The sequence below is a fragment of the Micromonas commoda genome, chromosome 1 (genome assembly GCF_000090985.2).
Source record: "Micromonas commoda chromosome 1, complete sequence".
Classification (NCBI taxonomy): domain Eukaryota; kingdom Viridiplantae; phylum Chlorophyta; class Mamiellophyceae; order Mamiellales; family Mamiellaceae; genus Micromonas; species Micromonas commoda.
The window spans coordinates 1,201,085-1,223,530 of record NC_013038.1 but is presented as its reverse complement, the minus strand read 5'-3'; the positions used below and the strand labels follow the sequence as shown (position 1 = coordinate 1,223,530).

Here is a 22,446-nt window from a genome sequence, read left to right as displayed (position 1 = left end):
AACACTAGATATATCATATGTATGTCAGGGTATTTGTCCATACGGTTTGAGCTTGTATGGGCTTTTAGTGCCGATGGAGCATCCGTACAAAATCTCTACCATGTGGTTATGTAATGGAACAAGCCCGTGTGTCACTGCGCTTGCTTGAAATGAAAATTGAAATGAAAATGAATGAAATAAATTGTCCGCATGGGGGGAACACTTGAGAAACTAGGATCTCCGCCAGCGACCGCCCTTGGATATCGTGAAAAGGGCAAGTAACTCACATCCATTGTGGCCGCCTGAGTTGCGCATACAGCTTCCAGGTGTGTAGACCCGTCTTCGTGCAAAGTATGAAAGATCCCGTGCGAAGTCGAAGTCATCTCGTGGCATTGGGCGCTTCCAAAAGGGCGACGGTGAACGGTCATAATCAAAGCGTTGGGAAACAGCTGGATGACTATTCAGTCGGTTCAGGGGGAAATGGCTCAGCGTGCACTTTCAATCGTGAGATTTACGGACAACGCATAGATTTCGGGCGAGATTGCAACGCCCATGTCTTCAGCGGACACATACCCCGCGTCGATCCAAGACCCGTCGGGGAAAAGGCGTTCACCAATTTATGTGCCAGGCAGTTGATATCCTACCTCAGCACTCATGGATTCAGTTCTTCACTTTCGCCGAAGGCAATGACATCCCCGACAACGAAGGAATTTGCATCGCTCGTCTCTTTCTTGTTCAAAGTACTAGATGAAAATTTCAAGTTAGGCTCCAAGTCTGAGGAAGACATAACAACTGTCTTCAAGCAGTTGCGCTATCCTTTCCAAATCAGCAAGAGTTCACTATATGCTGTTGGAAGCGCACATACGTGGCCCTATTTACTTGCGGCTTTGATTTGGCTCGTCCACGTCTACATCTACGAGGACGAGGTGAAAAAAGTCGTGAGTTCTTCAACAAGAGTTCTTCCTTTTCTTGCCTCAAAACTTTTGGACAAATTTACAGGAACAGTCCAAGGGACGCGACAGTAATTTTCTCAACCATACGTACCGAGCCTATGCGGTATGTTATTGCACTTCGTTTCCTGGATAATACATGTTTTTGTTAACAAGTGACTTTCAGTACTTTCTCGCTGGTGACGATAAAGCTTCCACAACTCTCGAGCGCGAGTTTGTTTCTGCACAGACAGAAATATCACGAGACCTCGCCAACGGCATCCAGGCCCTCGAATCGGTACATGCCGCCCTCGATTCCTTCCACACTTTTCACATCTCATCAGGTCGAATGCAAAACAGGACAACTCGGACTTGCATCATGCACTCACTGAAATGGTTTGGAAAGACGACGAAACAGTGCCCTTAGATAAGGTGCTCCTGTGCCTGATTTCGTGGATCCCCGCCGTCTTGTTGGTGTGACATGACTTAAACAGGATTATCTGCTTCGTGAAGCCGATGTATATGATAGCAGTGCGAATGCTTTGAGAATCTCGATTGAGAACACTGAGTCAAGACATACGCATATCATTACGTGCATTTTGAGCAACAAGGTGACTGTTTTCATGTTTACTGCCGGCAAGCGTATTGTCTTTATTTTTTGTTCAGACTTCCATCCAGGATGCAGCTGTGGTTACGGCTCACCTACGACGCTCTGCTTTTATCCACGGCTCTGATGGCCCTTCCCAGAGCGAATCAGTGAGGACTAGAACCACTTATTTCCACATCACGCCCGTCTCTCACTTTTGACACCACCTTTTTAAACTGTAGAATTCCGGGCAAGGAGAAACAGAATCACTCGTATTTGCTCTTAAGACCAAACGAACAACTATTGAGAATATCTCTCACGCAACGAATGCTTCAATCGAGCTTGATTTTACAGACTGGGAAAACGGTGTATCGTTATTGCGTGACCACGCGTGGAATGTTCAGTCTGCCTCTGGCGTGATCGGCGCGCCAGCCGACTCCTCATCAACTAGTGATCATCTCCATGTTCCCCTTGAGGCTCTTGAAACGGTGCGATCAGCTACATCTTGTTGAGCAGTGTCGTGAATCTAATTGAACCGCTAATGATGCTTTTTTTCCCAGATGGACTCGGAATTTTTCGTTTCGTTTCGCTTGGCGGTCAACAGAGTTCATAATGACAAAGTTCACATGCAGAAAAACTGGTTGGTTTGAAAGCTGGACCATGTCTACGCACGATTGCACTCACTTGTGCTCTGTATGCAGGTGTATTGAGCGCGAGCGACTGTTTGCGCAGAATCTGCAAGAAAGTCAGAAAAATCTTCAAGAAAGGCGCGTCAGTTTTCATGTCCCTTCATAATCATCATCTAATAATGCAAACGGTTCCAGAATGGTCTTGGTGAATGCTCTCGATCTGAATGTATGTCGTCACGAGCACGACTATGTTGCCGAACGAAACCGTATTCAAAGTTTACTGAAGGTGTTGATGTCGAATATAGCAGAAATAGAAGAGCAGGAAAGGTCTTTATGTTGTTCAGAAAGTTGCAGTACTCACATGTTTCAGCCAGCAGATTGAATTACAAAAGAGATTTCCAAAGAACATAGTCGCGGATGTTGAATCTATACTTCGCCACTGTCAGGTAATCAATACAAAAATGTTGCACGCGCGCCGTTAAGTGCTTAGACACCTTCGTGATTTTTCAGGCCTCGTGCGACCTTCATGCACAGCGTCTGCGACAGGAAAAGCTCCTGACACAAAACTCGATGTTGGCGGCTTTGGATGCGCTTATGGGCCACAAACAACAAGTGCAGGATACTTTTGACGTATTCCATGGAAACCAGCACGCATCTTCGCAGTCACGTAACTAAAATGTAACGGGCGCGGCGGCGCAGACGGCGCTATACCCTTTGGAGATCGTCAAGAGCGCGGGCGGGTGCTCGATGGCGATCGTGATCGCCGGGGTGCTTAAGGCGGAGGGCCTGCGTGGTCCGTTCATGGGTCTGACACCATCGCTCGTGGGTTATCTTTCCGTATGCCAGCATCGGCATCATGACCAACTCGGTGCTGACGGATGCGCTCGCCGCCAAGTACGCCGAGGTTGTCTGGTTTCATAGTGATTGTGGTTGTAGTGAAACATAAATATTGGGTATTGCAACACGTGCAAGTAGATTAACATCTGTTTGCGGCGATAATGATGATTTGTGCAATTTTCATGTTTCACTTTAAAAGCACCACAGGTGCGGCGCGGGCTATTTTCATTAGAAGAGAAATGCGAAGGTGATGCAATGTGCGTCAAATAAGATGAATGGTGTCGTTGTGCATCATCAGCTTATCAAGTGCCTTGTAGAATTTAGTTTTAACATAATTTGCGGGGCATCTGATTCCACTATGCACACACCTGCATGTGATTTAATGCTGCTCCGATTTCCTCTGTCGTGAATTCGTTATCGGCTTTCCAGGCCGAAGTTTCCTCATGAAGATCTTGCAACTGGATCGCTTCGCGATGTTGCATTAGTCTGTAGGAAAGGGCATGCTACTAAGCTTGGAAACTAGAGAGCAGAAGCAGCGTACTTTTGAAACTTCTTTTGAAACATTAAAAACTTTGACATCGAAATGCCTGCAAGAGAGCCTCTGCTTAACGCAGTTACTGAGGAAACCACGTATTAGCTCGGCGACGACATATATTAGTGCGCATGATACTAACCTTCGTCTTTTTGGTGATATTCTGGACCCGTCCCGTTTGTCTTGTCTACAGTTAAGCCTTCTGCCTCGACAACAAATCGCATTATGTCGATTGCGACAGAGGCATCAACAACATCGACTGATTTCGAGATTCTCATCTTTGCATGAGCTGTTGAGAGACGGATCATGGTCTCCAAGGTCCTCGCCGTGATCGGTAGAGTTCGTCGAGCTCGCGACTCGGTCGCCTGCAAAATTTCAACTCAGGAAAGTCAACGAGAATTGAATTCAATGGACTGTGCCCTTACTTTGTCAACCCTCCATCGAGAATATTGCTCAGCAATAAAGTTCTCTGCACCAGGTGTTAAGGTAGGCTCCCAGGGTCTATGTTTTGCATAGTATATGTATTTCTGAAGAAATCTTTTCGACAAAACTTCTCCAAGGGCACCATGAGACATGTACATGGATGATTCAAGTTCCTAAAATTTGAATTTAGTGTATTCATCCAGCCGCACACAATTCAAGTGCTTACATTTTTGCCCTGTGCAAGCGTAACATCTCTCTGCAACATTAATTTTGTGGACAAACTTGGATTTTCGCGGGAATGCATGTCGAGGACATGCGAGGAGATGGCTCGATCAACCTGGACACGGTCGCTTCACGCTTAGAAAATGCAGGGAAACGCGTCAACGAAAATGGCCACCTTTGAGTCAGATCTATCAAGAACGATAAACAGCATGTCGAAGCGAGACAAAAGTGAATCTGGAAGATTGATGTTACGCGTAATTCCATGGCTATGATCGTAGCTGCCATATATTGGATTTGCGGCTGCCACTACACTGCATCGAGCATTCAGCGAAGCATGAATGCCACCCTTGAGAATCAAAATAAGGAGCAGAAAGTGAGTCGTAATCGATTGATTCACCTGCCAGGAGAGATCAAGAAACCGGAGGGGGATATTAAAGTGTGCCTTTACCTTTGCAATAGTAACAGTTTGCTGCTCCATAACTTCGTGGATTGCGACCCTGTCTGAATCATTCATTTTGTCAAACTCGTCAATACACACCACTCCTCTATCTGCAAGAACCATTGCACCCGCCTGCTCGAGAGGAAAGGTATGATTTACACGACTTCGCAAAGGACAGGGCTCCCTACTTCGAGCTTTCTTTCACCACTTTCTTGGTCAGTGGTAACTGCAGCAGTTAGACCGACACCGGAAGATCCTCGTCCGGTAGTACTGCCAGAGTGTAAGAAGATTCAAGAGAGGCAGTGGGCGGCCAGGAATAAGTGAATACCTGACTGCATACGCAGCCACGCCCATAACGCATCTTAAAAGTTGAGACTTTGCGACGGATGGGTCTCCAACCATTAGGCAGTTGATGTCTCCACGAATGTGCGTCCCATTCAAAAGATTCTTCTCTGTGCCGCCGAACAGTAAGAGGACGAGCGCTTTTTTAATTTCCTGAAGCAACATCAATCAAGATCAAGGATGCAAACGGCATGAAAGACGCACTTCATGACCACAAATAGACGGGGCAAATGATCGACCGAGGAGTTCCAGTAACCCGTCGGGGTTCATTCTCCTCGGGAGCTCGTTAATTTTTTGTATGTCCTTCACAAGTTAACCGTTTTCATACAAAATGATTTGATGTTTCAATATGCAGGTAGCATGATTACCTCGTGGTTTAAAGCTGGAGCTGCGACTTCTTTACTGAGTTGATAAACACTGAGTGCGACGAGAACGGTCCGAAATACTCCAGTTATGCCCGATCCCATCGATTTTGCAGGAATGGCCTTCGACAAAGACAAAAAATGATGTAGCTTGCGGATGCGGTGGGAAAAGATTAAGACCAACTTTATAAATACCAACAACGCTCACTCGATCACCAGGTTTACACGCATCTACCAAGTCGTCCTCTAGAATAACATCGACAGAGCGTGGAAGCTGACCTGTTCGGAGGATGTCTCGCAGCACGATCGATTTCGGTTGGAAAACTGACCTTACCAGCAGGCGAGTTTTCAGGCATCTCTTGCATGCCGAGTGTTTGATGATCACGATACGAACACAAACCGAATTCTGTCGTGAGCAAATTTCCGTTCTGATCCCTGTTGCCGGTCAGAAGTAGTGTTTAGAGTTAATCCAATGTAAAGGTGATTTTCACGGGATAATACAAGTTGACCTTGTTGGGTAGATGGAGGTTGTTGGAGCCCCGGTTGTTGAAATCGAATCTCTGTACTCCCGAGTGATGAAGCTCCTGCAATGAAGCCTTGCATCAAGCCGCCAAAGATTTGACACAGGCAAGAATCTTACCCCGTAGCCTCGCAAAAGTGAGTAGTTCTCGCAACTTTCGGACGGACACAGGAGCCTTCCAACATCAAAGCATTGTTTCAGCAAGAACAACCTCGAAGTGATGAAGGAGACGCACATTTTGTTATCACTCCCTCGACGCTGACAACTTTTCCAAGGAATGGCGACAATAGCTCTCGAGGTGAGATGCGGTGATATCCAAAGCTGTGGAGGAGAAGAGTCTTGGTTTTGCAGTCGTCGAACTTGCATAACTTGGCTCTTACCCTCCCGTGAGAGTTACGTGGATATCGCCGTGCCCGAGAAACTTTGGATCTATTGCACCAACTAACTCCTCAACTGCTTGTTTTAAAGCTAACAAATAGTCTCCCGGCTCTCGGAGTAGTCTACAGAGAAAAGTGCGCTAGAATTAGATTGTGATTTGCAGCGTGGAGACCCTCTAGGCTCACCCGGTAGCTAAGTCCGAAGAAAACTGGCGCAGTGCGTTCAAGTCGATCGCTAAACGCCTCTCGTTACTTTCGATGAGATCCTCAATAACTTTGTGATAGTTTCCGAACAGCGACGAATCAAGAAAGTCGATGAAACGCTGTCTCAAATACAGTTGTCTCTCATCTGCGATGAGCATGATACTTCTCTGCTAGGACCTGCGCTGCTTCTGTTTCGCAAACTTTTTTGAACCGTTTAAAAAGGTTATTGCGGAACCAATGCATTTACTTGCTGGTTAAGGACGACAGGGGTGACGTATTTTTTTAATAAACCGGCCTTTTGAAAATCAGGGGATTTGCTCATAGGAGAACGAACACGCACACGTGCACATCACACTCGAGGGACACTCCGACGCGTGGATGCCGTGTACGCCCCGATTTGTAATTAAATACTATTCAGGGGGTTTGCATATCCTCCTCAGACACTAGACATGCCTCGTAAGCCGAGCCGCGAGCGCGTGCGGTCTGAGCGCGTGTCTCGACAGCATGTGCAAGCAACAACAATAAGCCTCCGAGGAGGGCTCGGAGCATTTCAGAGACGGAAACGCTGGTTTAATAACTCAAGGAATACATGCTGACACGCGCTGGGCGCTAGTCCGAGAATTACGTCACCCCTGTCCATATATATATAGTTCTTATTATTTACGAAGATAGATACGAAGGTACGAAAAAACGAAGCTTATTACATGCAGTATGAAGGTATTCTGAATTTCATAATTAGATAGGGCGAGCCACTTTTTTATATGCATAACGATTTTAATAAGTACCTTCGAAGGTAAGACTTTATCATTACGATCCACACAATTACTCCAGTGGGCAAACAGTATAAAGATTCCGATTATGTTCACGTAAGCGACTTATCCTTAAATAAATATAATTTAAATATATATATTCAAATTAAGTTACGTTAAAACTGGCTCACGCTAATGAAATTCAGAATACATACGAAGCAAGTAATAAGTAAGTAAGGTACCTTCGAAGGTAATAAATAAATAAAGTCTCTTATTAAAAAAGGTCGTAATAATAATAACATAAATAGTCACACATATATACCCTCAGGTTGAGAATTTGCACAGGTGCGAAATACCTTGACACGCAAACTGTCAGGTCATTGGTTTGATTGCTTCCATATTTCCTTGCCCCGTTCGTTCGAAGATGGTGTATTCGTTCTCTACGTACCCTTCCACATATATATCACTCTGTTAATATATTTATTTATTTGGCAATCGAGAACTATATATGATATAAATATATCGCCACATCATATCAGATTTTGTTGCTCATCATATATCCATTATTTTTTACGCGGTAGGTTGAATAAACTTTGAATTTTACGCGGTATGGAACAGGTTGAATAAACTTTATTTGAATAAAAATTTTTTCGCGTTGTATTTTTTTTGAATTATTTCGAATATCGATAATATTATTCCAGCATGGAATATAATGATGTCCGTACGGAAATCAGACGACGGGGGCCCATAGCCACTGGTTTCAGGAAGAGCCGATCGAATTAAGATCTGAAATACGATCTTTTGATCTTTCGATCTTTTGATCCGTACTGGGCCGGAAGATAAAGAACATTGCCAAAGTATCCGATCGTTGCGCTCCCGATCTCGACCGCATAAAATTTTCCCCGTCTTCGCTCGCTATATACAACAGCCGATTCTCTCAATGACGTTCGCATCTTTTTTGACAGGTGAGGTCACGACGAGTACAACTTCGTAGCGATTACGGAAGCTTGCCCCCGAGGATAGACTACCGATTCCAAGTTGAGCACGGATAGCGCGCACCACGCGGTGCTCATCATCAAACGTAGTTCGCGAAAAGCTTACAGACATCTCACATTTCGCAGTTCCTTCGAATGCATCAAATGTTGCAGCGACTTTCGCCTCGAACAGGTGTTATTCTTTCGTCGGAACAATCCGTGTTTCACGCTCAACTGTCTGAACGTTTGTATCAGGATACGGAGGAGGCCAAACACAGAGGACAAGCGAACCATTATTTCGAAGGTTCTTGCCCAAGGTAAGATGCCAACGCTATAAAACATTTCATTTCTAGATGATCGTCCTTCACACTCTTTGTCGTGCCACAGCTGCCGATAGGGAAACAAAAGAGGACACTGCTGCTCGTCCAGTATACCCTTTCAGCGCCATCATTGGCCAGGAAGAGATGAAGTTCGCAGCTATCATGAACATCATCGACCCAAACATCGGAGGTATAATGGTAATGGGCGATCGTGGGACTGGAAAATCCACCACGGTCCGCTCATTAGTCGACCTGCTCCCTTTGATTGATGTGGTCAAGGATGACCCCTTCATGAGTAGCCCAACTGATCCAAACTTGATGTCTCCTGATGTTCTCGCAGCCTTCCGGGCCGGTGAAAACTTTGAGACTGTCAAGATCCCTATCAACATGGTTGATCTACCCCTAGGAGCAACCGAGGACCGTGTATGCGGCACAATAGATATTGAGAAAGCGTTAACTGAAGGGACAAAGGCTTTTGAGCCCGGACTCCTGGCGAAAGCGAATCGTGGTATCCTCTATGTTGACGAGGTCAATCTTCTTGATGATCATCTTGTAGACGTCCTCCTCGATTCCGCTGCATCAGGGTGGAACACCGTGGAACGTGAAGGTATCAGCATCTGTCACCCAGCGCGTTTTATCTTGATTGGCTCAGGAAACCCGGAGGAGGGTGAGCTTCGACCGCAGCTTCTTGACAGGTTTGGCATGCATGCACAAATCAAAACTGTTAAGTTGCCGGAGGAACGCGTAAGGGTTGTCGAAGAAAGGACTGCCTTCGACACATCCCCGAAGGAGTTCCGGGACAAGTACAAGGAAGAACAGGATCAAGTAATTGAAAAACTCTCTGCCGCACGCACGCTACTACCATCAGTTGAGGTCCCAATGGATATCCGTCTTAAAATTTCACAGGTGTGCGCAGAGCTTGATGTTGACGGTCTGCGTGGTGATCTTGTCACGACTCGCGCCGCCCGCGCCGCCGCCGCTTACCGGGGATCCACAGAAGTTACCGATGAAGACGTATATTCCATCATTACACTTTGCCTCCGCCACAGGCTTCGAAAGGATCCCATGGCAACAATTGACGAAGGTACAAAAGTTCTGGAGGTTTTCTCGAGTGTGTTCGGGTACGATTCAGAGGAATGAAAGGTAGCAAATTATGGATAGACTTTGCGTCCCATCGAGCGCGTATTTCGATCCATGTCAACACTTGAATCTCAAGAGCAGGTTTGTTTTGCGGTTCGCACTTTCAAAGTTGCCCAGGAAGAGTGCAACAGTATATTCACTCGGGTTAACACTTCTATGCATGTGGTGATTCTAGCGTTCAGTTCTAAATCCCGAATCGCGAATCATTTATTTTTCGTTCTCGCCTCCTCCATGTTTGCAGCACGCGTGGTTCTCACAAGTCCAGCGGCTGAATCCCACTGGTCGGTTGACAGAACAGTGTCGATAGCCTGAGAATTTTTGTCAACAATTTTGTCGATGATACCATATGCAATCGCATCTTCCGCCGTCATATACATCGGACGCTGGATATCCTTGTCAATCTGTTCCTTCGAGTGTCCGGTCGTTTGACTTAAAATGTCAACCATAGTTTTCTTTTGCTCCAGCACCTCTTTCCATTTTATGTGAAGCTCTATTGCTTGCCGCTGACCAGTTGAGGGTACCCTTGGTTGGTGCAGCATCGCCGTAGCGTTTTTAGTCATGAACCGTTTGCCCTTGTCCCCGGCTGACAAAAGCATGCAGGCTTGACCTATAGCGACACCTGTTCCGACTGTGAATATCTCGTTACCGATGTATTTCATAGTGTCGTAAATGGATGTCGCCTCAGTTTCAAAGCCCACAACTTCTCCATCTGCTCTCTGACAGCCGGTCGAATTGATGTAGATGTAGCATGGTCTCGCAGGGTCTGTGTACTGCATGTAGAGCAGTTCTGATACGATGAGTTCAGTCACTGCTGGGACAAGCGGCATCCCGATGTAGATGATCCGGCTGTCAAGAAGAAGCGAGGGAAGGTCGGGTGGAGGTGTTTTTGGCTTGTGTTCACTGTACGAAGCGCCTGGGTTGGCGCTCGCGGGCGAATATGAATAAATCACGCCAGCTGTTCTCTGCCGCCATGTGAAGAGCGGCACGTTATCAAGCTGCAGAAGCCCCGGAGAATTATTAAGGGCCGGTTTGCTTGGGAAGCCTTTCCGCCGAGGAATCAGAGCTGCCCTGAAAAAAGTTGGTCGCGGGTGCATTTCACGATTCATGACGCCTTTCAGCGCGAAACATTTAACACTGATGGCCGATAACCGCGGGCAGCCAACTGTAGTGGAAAACGATTGAGAATGCGCCATCATCCCCGCCCCTCGCCCTTTCCAGAGAAACGAAAGAAGTGTTGAAACCCTAAGAGCTCGGCTTCTAGCTAGCTAGCTAGTAGCTACAGTATTACCTTCGTATCTCTATCTTGGAACGAAGTAATAATATAAATAATAAGGTGACTATCTTTGTACGTACACGTTCGTTCGAACTAACGAATGAAGGTAATAACTACTAATAATAATAATGCGAAGATATTATTAGTAATAATAATATATATGCATGCAACATGCATGGAATAAAACATCGATCATATTTTATTTGATAATAATAAGAAGACAAGCGACCAAATAATAAGTAAAGCAGAAAGAAACCTTCGTACGAATGAATCTAGCTAGACTATGATGAGGTTTATATTCCATCTGGGTGAATATCTCGGCGGAAATCTTTCCTGGTTCTGTTAGTCCCACGCGATCGATCGTTGACACCACCGCACATGGGCAGGGACCTGTCGGACATTAGCCTGTACCAGGACAGCCTCCGCGGGCGACTTCAGTCGCCCGCTCGGGACGTTCGGCGTTCCCTCCGCCTTCTCTTCCACCCTGGCCTTGGTTTTTTGCGTAGTGTAACCCACGCGGTGTGTCCATGTATGATAATATGTATGACTTATCTACCTTATTAATACATGTATGTATGGATATCCGAATGAAGGTATATAATATGTACGAATACGAAGGTACGTATAATACGTACGTACGTACGTACGTACGTATGCATGCATGAGTCATGCATGCATGTATATTATTATACGCGACGCCTGAATGCCATGCATATGTATTCTTGCATTGCTTGTTACGAAGGTATTATATATATTATTAGTGCTAATGGTTTTTATTCCAAATATGATATCATCATATATTATAATATTATGATATCACATATATATACATGATATGGTAAAATAGCACTAATATTATATTTAATATACCTTCGTAATAACAATAATAACCAATGAGCTCACTTTTAACCCCGGAAATGTCGAATTAATATTGATTCTACCGTGCCATCTTCTCCAGTTCGCTCCCGCAGAGAACGAAACCGACCACGCCTTCAGATTCGCATCGGCCGGCACATTGCATAGCCATGTCAGCCATAGGAGCATTACGCGACAAAATATCACTTGAGGCCAATGATTTACATTCCATGCAGAGAGGTCGTCGCGACGCTCGCACGACTCGCCTCCCTTTCTTCCCCGTTGTCTGACCTGCCTTAACGCGCCGCGCGCTTACTCCGTTCTGATCGCAGACTTGAGTAGAAATGTGAGTAGTCGACGCCAATTTTCGCACCAGTACAGCGAAAATGATCTCGTGCACAAGGTGAGAAGATGAGCTACATCTGTGCTCGCATCTGATCTCGAGCATTGGATACCTTTTTTTCCAGATCCCCGTTCAACGTTTGTATTCTTACCAACACAGGAGCTCGAAAGGCTTGATAATGATGCAAAGGTTTACAAGCTCATTGGACCTGCATTGATCAGGCAGGATAAAGTTGAGGCGATAAGTAATGTCGCTAAGCGCATGGGTTTCATCGAGCACGAGACGTGAGTCGGCCCAGTTGATCTGCAGCTGACCTCCATACCTCGCTTATGCTCTCTAATTCACTCACTTACGTAGGAGTCGTTTGGACAAGGCGATAAAAGGGTTAGAGAGTAAACAAGATGGCAAGCAAAAAGTGGTGAGCGTCTCTCACATAATCAACAAAGTTATTCTATGCAATTGATATTCTATCTATAACTTGAAGGTTGCCGAACTGCAAAAGAAGCTGCAACATATGCATGCTTATGAACAGAGCTAGGAGTCGAGAAAGCGTGCCATAAACTAACCACGAACACTCTTTGTCATCATCACCACGATCACTCTTTGTCTTCATTGCCACGATCACTCTTTGTCATCATCACTACGAACATCCTCGGTCGCGAATGTAAAGAAAATTCACGAAAGTCGCCGGCCCGAGCTTTTCTGCGTGTGGACCTCTAAAATACCGCGATATTTTTTCGGTGAAATTCCAAGCATCGTTCCACGGCTCATAGAGTTGCGAGCATCGACGAGTCTCTTGCTGTACAGCTGTCCTTTTTTAAGGACCTCGCGCTGATTATCCTGCCGCGTCTCGTGTAACTTAGCGATTTGCTTTGTTCTGATCTTTTCGGATGCCTTTTGTTTCTGTTTTGCAGTTTCCAACTTGAAAATTGGTACCATGGATTCCTGTGCAAATAAATAGATTCCGGTCACTGAGAGATTAGATTTATTCGTTCGATTCTCGAGGCAATTCCATGTTAAGTTCCCGGTACAGGAGAAAGCACACAGCGAGCGGCCCCAAAAAACACAGGGGAGAGAGAATTTGGAGGGTTAACAGGGAAAGGGGCACCTCTGTAAAATCTTTATGGGTCTAGGTGGGAAGAACTGCCTTACTTTGTAGCTGGCATAGTCGTCCAGGCTCCTTCGCGCCCTCCCTGCGAATGCCTTATCATTTTCGCTGAGATACTTCATCGGGAATGGATCTGGAGCGCAATTTAAGCGCTGCATGTACGTGTGCCTCGGCCGAATTCGTTGGTCGAGGGAAAGAGAGAAGTAAGCTGGAAATTTGACGCAGGTCTTCACATCGCCTCCTAGCTCTTCGGTAAGATATCGAAACTTAGGCCTTAGTGATTCTTCGACACTGAGAGAGAATATTTGCGACAGCCTTGTTACGGTATGTACCACGTCCTCCTCGCTCATTCCAATAGAGAAAAGAAAATTAATGTGCTCTTCCAGGCCTTCAAAACTATAATGCAACAAGTGGGGATGTTTCACGATCATCTTCACAACTCCATGCTGAGGAATGCCAAGGTTCTTAAAATATTCAATCCTTGGCTTCATTTGATTTTCAATAGAAAACGTCAAAACAGCAGGATTTCGTTGTATGAGCTTTGCAATGTCTGTCTCGGGAATCAGCAACGATTTCTTGAAGTAATTGACACGCGGCGCCAGTCCTTTTGCAACAGATAATTGTAAGATTTGTGGTTGTCTCCGCAGAAGCTTGGGTAGACTCTCACATGGGATGCCAAGATCAGTGAGGTATCGACATCGGGCTACTGAATGGCGATTCCGTTGCAAAAGAATTTTTGGTTCCTTGTCTATAAGCTTACGCAACTCAGGATATCCAAACCCGACATCATTTTGAAGGTAGTCCACCCTCGTCATGATTGTAGCAACGGGTCTTCTGAAAAGCTCTTCGCAGTTGACAAGAACCTTCTCCAGCTCGCTAGTGCTGAGACCGAGGCTAAGTAAGTAGCTAACTGTCGGCCGCCAGTTTTCTTTGATATGCAACTTGTCTGATAACTTTTCAAATTGATCGTCAGGAAGGGTCTCATAATCCTGGTGTTCCATCATCTTCCAATCGATCATCGAGTCCCATTCTCTGATGCCCATATTTGCGCCTGAAATAGAAGGCCCGGGAATGAGCTCGGTCGGGTTATGAGCAGAGTTCTTATCTAATGAACAACGTGTACGGTCCAACGCGTCAACAAACTTGTGCATGTCAGAACCAGAAGTAGCCAAACATGTAGAAAATCTTTGTCCCTGCGAACCCCTTTTGGAAGCCCCATAAGGCAGATCAGATGGACAGAAAACAGACGCCGCTGTAGAGCAGTCGATTGGCGCTGCCTGGAATGACGACGTCCTCCTCTCGTGCGGTGACCGGCCTTTAGCTGAGAGCCTTACCTTTGCCAAAGCCTTGACAGCCAACAGCTCCTTCTCTGACTTTAAATTCCTCATCCCCCTGCCGCCCATCATAGTGGACGATAAATTTGACAACTCTGCCCAGTTTTTTGAAGGTTCTGCACGTCTGGGCCCCGCGGATTGATCATCGCTCGCGGACGATTCGCTGCCACACAATGCGCGGCTATGAGAATACTTGTGAACAAAATCGGCATCGTGCACTGCAAGTCTCGAAAAAGAAATTCTCAACTTCTCATTCCGCCATTTCGGGTGTTTCGTGCGCCTTGGATATTCCGGATGGCCCATGCAAGAAAGCCAGACATGGGTTGGTGACCAAGGCCATAAACACGTTGATGACGTAAATATCATCCGGGATTCCTGATTACCGCCGGTTGCCGTAAACAAGCTCGAGAAGGTGCAAGTAAACCTAACAACTCAATGCGTTGCAGTCGACTTTCTTGTCGCGCGGATAGTAGTAGTTTGCTCCCGCTGAGAGAAGCAACTCAGGATTGTTGTTCAGAAGCAGTTTCCGTTCGTTCAGCAGCTCACATTCTTTGTGACAAGCACGATCTATCCTTGCTTGGCACGAGCTTCACACCCATCAGTGGGAAAAGAATTCGGGGAAAACCTGGGAATATTCTGGGTGGGACGCAGTTTTAGACCATTTCCATATGCTCATATATATATCGTTGACTTTCGGTCGTCGGCAGTAGATGTATGGGTTACCATACGATCACCGGTCGGTTGCAAATACCGACACGCCCTTCGCGCCAAATAAACAGGGTCGCACGTGTCTGGCGCCTAGCTAAGTGTTAGCTAGCTTGGGCGGCGCGTCTGGACTCTCAGCTAATGTGCCGTCCGGCGCCAAATATGGAGGACATCATTATCAGTAGTGTGCAAAGGTGTTGCCGAGCTCGAGTCGTCAGTATTGATCCCGTTTTTCATAGTCTACCTTCGTACCTTCGATTCGTTCGAAGGTATGTGTTAATATAATGCAGAATTCGAAGCCCTATTCTAAATAAACATTACGCGTACGTATGATACCTTTATGACGTGGACTACGATCGGCATCCAAACCAATATCGCAGTCTTCAGTCATCAAAACTGTTATATTTGATTATTTATATCATATGCACATATATGGATATCTTCGTTCGTGTAAATTACACCTTCGTATTACTTTTTATATTATTTCACCAATAACAGTACGTAGTAGTGGTGCTGCTTGAAATTCAGACTATCTACCTGGTAATATATAATAAGCTTCGTGTGTACGTACACATGCATATTCGAAGCTTACGAATGAAGGTACCTTCAAGCAAGCAAGCGAACCCAGAAGAAGCGCACAAACCCTAGCGACTGATACGATCGACCCCGAAGCTAACCCTAGCGATACCTCCACCCCGACAGGTCCACGGAAGAAGACTTCGGCCCGAGTGCAGACAACGAAAACGAAGTCGAATCCGCGAAGTCGGAGTTCCCTATCAAGACCGAGTTCGAATAAACGACTATGGATACATCATCAGTATAAAAATATGAGGCTGGTTTACCTGGGCCTCCCCGAGTTGTCACTGATTGCCATTGCGTCAACCGACCATCGTTTTTCGCCGGTAAAAAAGTCTCGAGGCGTGCGTCGCGCCCCCCAACACGCCCCGCGGGCGTCACAGGGCCGGCCGCGGCCGTACCGAGCGTCGGCGGCCGCGAAAGAGGTGTCGGACCTGCCTGTTGACCGAACCTCGAGGTCGGTTTCGGCAACTTGCCGCGCGCCCACGGGCAATCCAAACAGGATCAATTGATCTCCTCACCGTGAAACGCCCGAAACCGACCTCTTCTCGGTCCAGGAGCACCGGCATGTGTGCGCATCCTTTCGTGCCCGGAGGGTCTGACTAATTGCCCATAGGGAAAGTGACCGCTGGGGAGGAATGCGACGGCCTTCGAAACCACCCAGACCGGCGATTTTTTTGTCTTCGCGCGCCGCGGACGCCGCGCCGCGCCCCGGAACCCGGCTACCTCGACGCCGAACGAAAACCCGGAACCTCACGAATCCGAAGACGGGTCGAATTACAATTTTGGCCAAAAACTCGGCCGGACAGGCCCCCGAAAACCACTTCGGGACAGTCTCAAGTAGCCCCTTATATGGTCCAGTTTTACGAACGAATCTCGTTTGACCAAATGAATAGACCATGGAAGGGTCGCGACTCAAAAAATGCCTGTTTAATTTATACGACGAATTTCGCCTTATAAATTGAACCGTCATTTCCTGGTTCGAGCTCTGGACGGTATCTGTCACGTTGTTCAGGTGCAACGCAATATCTGACGACGCGAGCTCGGCAGCACCTATGCGCACTACTGATGATGGCGTCCTCCATGTTTCGCGCTAAACAGCGTATAAGTAAGCCGCTCAGCGCGCTCGCCGTTCAAACAGGGCGCCATAGGAAATTAAACACCCGCGACCCAAAATGTTTGGCTCGAAGCGCGTGTCTGTATTTGCAACCGACCGGGATCGCATGGTAACCTTACTGCCGACCGAAAGTCCACGATAGGGCAAATGGTCTATTTCCCAATCCTTACAACCGCTCACACGTTTCCACGTTGTGACATAACCACATGGTAGAGATTTTGTACGGATGCTCCATCGGCTCTAAAAGCCCATACAAGCCTTGAGAAGAAAGTTCTTAATAAGATTTAAACACTACTCCATATCATATATGGAGGTATTTAAAAAGTTTCCCACTCCAATAATCCTGAAATTGAGCCGAAATACCTTCAGGGTACCTTGCTTATTATTAGAAACACATATGCTTCGTAGTCTATGTATATAGTATACTATTACCATATGCATCCATATACATTCACAATCATTCACATATATAAACATGTCCGGCGGCGGGGAATAATACGGACTTACGTAGCTGACGGTTTACTCTGTTATGTATATAAAGTATTTTGTATGACTTGACTGTCCATCGTACGAAGCGAACGATCAGGCTGATTGCTCATAGATAGGCAGTTCGCCACCGATGAGAAAAAGTACCTTCGTACCTTCGTTTAAAATAATACCCTCGAAGGTACCTTCGTATGTACCTTCTACCTTCGTAATATATAGGCAAAACCCAGCAATATTCGACGATTCCCCATATTTTCCAGGTCTTTCGCCGATTTTTTTCCCACATCGGTTCGTAATTTTTGTTCGCGGTGAGGTTTTTTCTACGGGCCACTGCGCGAAGAGCCAGGACGCCACAACATCGGAAATGGTGGGAAACGGCCCAAGCCGCAGCAAACCGGCGCGAAACGAGGAATCAACTGCTCCGACCTCCTCTACAGTTTCGACTTCAGGTGTGTTTTCTGAAAGACGTCTTTTCGAACTGAGAAACAGGCCAACAAGCCATCACGATCTCTCCCCACGATTTAGGCGGTCTCAGGCGTAGAAATGCTGGCAGCCGCGTAAGCGGAAGCAGCGGCGGCGCCGTGAACTCAATGTCGATGCTTCGTTACTATGCGGATGATTCCCCGGGGCTAAAGATTACCCCGGTGCGTGATGAGGGTGTTAACCCCGGAACTTTCTCTACTTTGTCAATTGATATCAGCATATTTTCCGCTCTTTCATATTTTGACCACCCTTCTCGACTACCAGGTCGTTGTACTGCTCATGAGCGTTTGTTTCATTGCCTTTGTCACTGTGCTTCATGCTGTTGCAAAAATCTATCAGTTTCGGAGCTCTTGAGCAAATCGTGATGTCAGTTTGGGATAGATTTCAAATATTGATTCTTAAACGAAACGACAGCAGTTCAATAGTTTATCTAATACGAAGGTATCATTTATCAATATTGTGATGTGCACAAACGACAGCTGTCATCAATTTTGAATGTGAACGAACGGCTTCAGCAAGGAAATTTGTTTCACCTTCAAAGGTGCCTTTTTTCAAACTAATCACGGAATCATCGCTACAAGTGCTGCCTCAAGGTGACGCTGTGCAACACTTTTCGCATGTATGTTCTCTCTCAGAGCTGTTATTGCAGCCTCGCGAACTACATTGGAGAGTTCGGCGCCAGTGAATACTTTCGCGCGGGATGCGATCGCAAAAAGGTCGACGTCATCATCCAGTGGGACGTTTCTTGAGCACGCACGCAGCAAAGCAAAGCGGGCAGTTTCACCAGGTTTTGGTATATTTATTTTAACATCCAGGCGCCCCGGGCGCATGAGTGCAGGATCAACCGACTTTACGCGATTGGTAGTGGCCAGCACGATTCCCGCTTTTGACTGATCTAAACCATCCATTTCTGTCAGCAGTACGGACAAGATACGTGCTCCGATTTCGCTATTATTGGATGCATGATCTGAACCACGGGATCCAACCATCCCATCTATTTCATCGAGCAAAATGATAGCCGGGGCCAAGCGCTGCGCGCGCGAAAAAGTGTCGCGCAATAAAACTTCTCCTTCACCCACATACTTGCTGAACACATCCGCGGCCGAAAGTGAAATAATGGTCGCTCCAGATGCAGTTGCAGCTGCGCGGGCCAGAGTGGTCTTTGCACAACCTGGTGGACCGTAGAGTAAAACACCACGCGGAGGAGATAAACCTAGCCGCAGAAATGCATCAGCATGCAGCAAGGGCCATTCTACCGTCTTCTGCAATTGTTCCTTGACATCATCCAGGCCACCAATGTCCTCCCACTTTACAGGGTTCAAGTCAACATCCACACCACGGATCAGCGAAGCACGCATTCTTCTGCATGCTTCTGAAAAATCACCATCAGACACTGAAACATCAGATGCCGTGATTGACTCGAACGGTTTGTCCGTATTACGGCGGCTTATCGCCAGCATTGCAGCTTCCCGGCACAAGGCTGAAAGATCCGCTCCAGAATATCCTTGGGTTCGCTCCGCAATAGTTTTGAGGCAGACATCAGACCCCATAAGCAGCAGTTGAGTATATTGCCTCAAGATTATTTCACGCTCTACAGCACAGGGCAACTTAATTTCAACTTCGATATCAAACCGACCTGGACGCCGAAGTGCAGCATCAAGCACGTCTGGGCGGTTCGTAGTTGCCAACACAAGGGGGTAGGAATCTCCTGGTTTGTCATTTTTATAATTCCTTTCAGAGGAAAGTCCGCAATCCATGAGTGTTAGAAGCTGAGTCACGTGCCTCGACCCATGCGGAGCACTGTCCCTTGAAATTACGCGAGCAGGGCACAAGGTATCTATCTCATCTAGCATGATAAATGATGGCCTGCCGCGCTTTGCGTCTCGCTGAGCACTCCTGAAAGCAGCTCTCATCCTAGCCTCTGTGTCGCCAACATATGGGCCGAAAATATCCCCTGCGTTGAGTGCATGTACAGAAGCACCAACATCAGTCGCTGCAATCAGAGAAATTGAAGTTTTCCCGACACCGGGAGGTCCGTGAACAAGCACACCGCGGGGAAACTTGGCACCAAGAGCCCGCGCGTCTTCTGCGTGGAGGGTTGGCCAAATGATAGCTTCTCTTATTGGCGAATGCATGTCACAGGCGCCTACCATGACGTTTTCATTATTTGCCCTGGATATCTGACGTGTGTTCACGACATCATTATTGCGCCCGTCTTTATTGATGGCATCTATAAAAGTTATATGAGTGTCTGTAGTCACCCTCCCGCAAGTGCTCCCGTTCTGGTCATCCTGAGTCAACTCCGCCGTGACAACTGACAAAACCAAATTTTCAGCTTCACGCACGAAATGGAATACTGCACCCGACGACAACACGCGTCCCTGCAGCAAATTTGATATATTCTTCACGACTGACGGGTTTCGGGTGTGTTCCGGTACCATCAAAGTCAAAGCAGTGAAACTCGACAAAGGTCTTGTTGTTGACAACAAACGCACAACTCCCACCAATTTCTGGCCATGGCCTGTCGGTATGCTTGGATGAGGTGGCTCCGACTCAGAAAAGTTCAGTTGGACTGTCGGATCGATTATGCACATTGATGCCCCGAAAAGTCTTGATTTGTCTGACCCGCCTTTGCCTTGTTCGTTACGAGGAGCGACAGTAGCCAGAAATCTCCACCGCCGACTTGTCTGAGTCGTGCAGACTTCTTCACCGGATAAGCTGACGTCAACCGTCACCGGGTCTCCGAGTCGAGCACCTAGCTTAATCATGTCGTGAATACTGAGCAGTGCGCGACCATCACCAGCTGCGGCGTTGTTCCCCGACGAGAAGAAAAGCACGGGAACAGCCAACTCCGCCATATTTCTTCTGGATTTGTCCGAAATTTTCAGAAGAGAGGAAGACGGGCAACCCGCGATTTGTGTTTTCGCATTATGTCGCGAACCTGCTGCCGATCAACCCGTGTTGGCGCTATACTTTACGAGTCGGCGCCGCAATATTTTGTTCTGCCCGCGTTCGCCTTCGCTTTTGAACTGAGTGTCCCACCTACCCGGCGCGCGCGGCAGTGCCCCGCGATGGTGCCCCACTGAACAAAAAATAGACGAGGAAACATTATTAGGTTACGGCACATGCAAATGAGTATATATGGAGCCCATTTTCGAGATGCAAAGTGCGTGGTCTACCTCCCAATTTTTATATTGCCTCCACTTCTAATAATAATAATAATTCTCCAAAGGCCGAACCGTTCGTGAGTGCGAGTGACGGTGAGGTGTGAATCGTTCGTCCTGTGGGTGGTCGGCTAGCCGATGAGGGATGCGCGCATACGTATATTTAAATACCCGTTTATATGAGTAAACATAGTGTGACAACTATACGGGACACTGACTCAAGATTCTCGAACTAAAAATGCAAAAATGTCAACAATGTAAGAGACGGATAGACCGTCGTTCTAGATTTAACGGTGTAAAAAATGTCATCAACTATAAGTAGCGCTAGACCATCGTTCTTGATTTAATAATGATGTCAAAAATGTGGACAATGTATGGGACGAATAGACCTTCGACCTTGAAAAACGATACCAGGTGATTGTTACATTTTGGTAATAAGTTGGGGTCGTGTAATAAGATCGGCTAGCCGAATAACACTTTGTGCAGATCTAATATGAGCAGATTAATGAGCATATGCATGCATGCAATAATATGAAATTTTTTTGATAAAAGTTATTACCTTCGAATGAATGAATGAAGGTACCTTCGTAACTTATGTAATTATTACTTCGTCACACGAATCCCGACCACAAACCCCAAATTTAGGAGTTAGTGACCGGGTACGGCTGCACGTAGTGTTCATGAGCATGCATATGCAACTTATTATATGCATATAGATGATCATATGCATGCATCGCACAAAATAAATCTCATGATGAGGTTTATTTATTTATTTATTTATTTGATCATTGATACCTTCATATTTTATCCATGCACAGACTACTATCAAACCTTCGTACGACGTTACGTTATTATTATTAGTTCGAAGGCGCCTTATTAGCTACCTTCGAAGGTACGAAGGTACAACAATATCATGATTTTACGATATAGACCGTCAACTCGCCGCTGAAACCGTAGCTCAGGCGCAACGTCGTATCGTGCGACGCAAACTCGTCAACGCCGATGTGCGCTCCCGATGACGATATCCTCCATCTTTCGCGCCGAACAGCGTATTAGTGAGCCGCTCAGCGCGCTCGCCTTCTATTTGGGCGCCATAAGAAAAAAAACATGCGAGACGCTGTTTTAGGAGTGTCAACGTCAACGAGTCAACGAGTTAACGAGTTAACGATTTATAGGGAGTCAGCTGGTATTCTGGATTTCAGGCAGCTGTGGACACCCCGGAGATACTACTACTACTACTACTACTACTACTACTACTACTACTACTACTACTACTACTACTACTACTACTACTACTACTACTACTACTACCGTATGGGAGGATTAACTCAAGAATGACGAGTTTATCTGAAAATTTTCAACCGGGCGGACAAATCTGAAAATTTTCCCCTCAGGGGTGTCCACAGCTGCCTGAAATCCAGAATTATGCTTATTTATA

The 22,446-nt window shown here is 46.5% G+C and overlaps 9 protein-coding genes across 9 annotated transcripts; 5 read left to right on the top strand and 4 right to left on the bottom strand.

Moving 5' to 3' along the window:
- Positions 1-332: 332 nt before the first annotated feature.
- Positions 333-2,798, top strand: HEC1 (predicted protein; the record flags this gene model as incomplete). The annotated part of the gene is made up of 12 exons (XM_002507589.1): positions 333-917; positions 979-1,035; positions 1,096-1,206; positions 1,269-1,340; positions 1,403-1,519; positions 1,575-1,664; positions 1,737-1,982; positions 2,055-2,134; positions 2,196-2,261; positions 2,319-2,445; positions 2,501-2,569; positions 2,634-2,798. The coding sequence occupies 12 exons, from the start codon at positions 333-335 to the stop codon at positions 2,796-2,798; spliced, it is 1,785 nt and encodes a 594-aa protein (XP_002507635.1).
- Positions 2,799-3,629: 831 nt separating this feature from the next.
- Positions 3,630-6,539, bottom strand: MICPUN_77461 (predicted protein; the record flags this gene model as incomplete). Its single annotated transcript, XM_002507194.1, has 16 exons — positions 3,630-3,857; positions 3,918-4,088; positions 4,142-4,252; positions 4,313-4,483; positions 4,586-4,708; positions 4,765-4,846; positions 4,905-5,071; positions 5,123-5,221; positions 5,287-5,403; positions 5,465-5,554; positions 5,610-5,715; positions 5,790-5,864; positions 5,921-5,975; positions 6,036-6,121; positions 6,181-6,300; positions 6,364-6,539. 16 exons carry the CDS (start codon positions 6,537-6,539, stop codon positions 3,630-3,632), a joined length of 1,977 nt encoding a protein of 658 aa, XP_002507240.1.
- Positions 6,540-8,070: 1,531 nt separating this feature from the next.
- CHLI (predicted protein) lies at positions 8,071-9,564 on the top strand (the record flags this gene model as incomplete). The annotated part of the gene is made up of 4 exons (XM_002507588.1): positions 8,071-8,095; positions 8,252-8,297; positions 8,360-8,421; positions 8,492-9,564. The coding sequence occupies 4 exons, from the start codon at positions 8,071-8,073 to the stop codon at positions 9,562-9,564; spliced, it is 1,206 nt and encodes a 401-aa protein (XP_002507634.1).
- Positions 9,565-9,885: 321 nt separating this feature from the next.
- MICPUN_71140 (predicted protein) lies at positions 9,886-10,496 on the bottom strand (the record flags this gene model as incomplete). Its single annotated transcript, XM_002507193.1, has 1 exon — positions 9,886-10,496. A coding segment is annotated over one exon (611 nt), but the record flags the coding sequence as incomplete, so codon positions are not given.
- A 1,321-nt stretch (positions 10,497-11,817) lies between these two features.
- On the top strand, positions 11,818-12,639 carry MICPUN_107564 (predicted protein). Its single transcript, XM_002507587.1, has 5 exons — positions 11,818-11,932; positions 12,025-12,095; positions 12,195-12,319; positions 12,393-12,453; positions 12,520-12,639. Exons 1-5 carry the CDS (start codon positions 11,863-11,865, stop codon positions 12,571-12,573), a joined length of 381 nt encoding a protein of 126 aa, XP_002507633.1. The 5' UTR covers positions 11,818-11,862; the 3' UTR covers positions 12,574-12,639.
- Positions 12,640-13,124: 485 nt separating this feature from the next.
- Positions 13,125-14,780, bottom strand: MICPUN_55284 (predicted protein; the record flags this gene model as incomplete). Its single annotated transcript, XM_002507192.1, has 1 exon — positions 13,125-14,780. The coding sequence occupies one exon, from the start codon at positions 14,778-14,780 to the stop codon at positions 13,125-13,127; it is 1,656 nt and encodes a 551-aa protein (XP_002507238.1).
- A 3,102-nt stretch (positions 14,781-17,882) lies between these two features.
- On the top strand, positions 17,883-18,198 carry MICPUN_112735 (type II secretory pathway family; the record flags this gene model as incomplete). The annotated part of the gene is made up of 2 exons (XM_002507586.1): positions 17,883-18,005; positions 18,109-18,198. Coding segments are annotated over 2 exons (213 nt in total), but the record flags the coding sequence as incomplete, so codon positions are not given.
- A 206-nt stretch (positions 18,199-18,404) lies between these two features.
- MICPUN_78168 (predicted protein) lies at positions 18,405-19,979 on the bottom strand (the record flags this gene model as incomplete). Its single annotated transcript, XM_002507191.1, has 1 exon — positions 18,405-19,979. The coding sequence occupies one exon, from the start codon at positions 19,977-19,979 to the stop codon at positions 18,405-18,407; it is 1,575 nt and encodes a 524-aa protein (XP_002507237.1).
- A 2,136-nt stretch (positions 19,980-22,115) lies between these two features.
- MICPUN_55281 (predicted protein) lies at positions 22,116-22,346 on the top strand (the record flags this gene model as incomplete). Its single annotated transcript, XM_002507585.1, has 1 exon — positions 22,116-22,346. One exon carries the CDS (start codon positions 22,116-22,118, stop codon positions 22,344-22,346), a length of 231 nt encoding a protein of 76 aa, XP_002507631.1.
- Between the last annotated feature and the right edge of the window lie 100 nt (positions 22,347-22,446).

Bases quoted from the DNA above. Each gene is read 5' to 3' on its own strand.
- MICPUN_107564 (XM_002507587.1), top strand. From the start codon at position 11,863: ATGTCAGCCATAGGAGCATTACGCGACAAAATATCACTTGAGGCCAAT. The intron at 12,096-12,194 runs GTGAGAAGATGA...TTACCAACACAG, and splicing joins AAAATGATCTCGTGCACAAG to GAGCTCGAAAGGCTTGATAA. The intron at 12,454-12,519 runs GTGAGCGTCTCT...TATAACTTGAAG, and splicing joins AAGATGGCAAGCAAAAAGTG to GTTGCCGAACTGCAAAAGAA.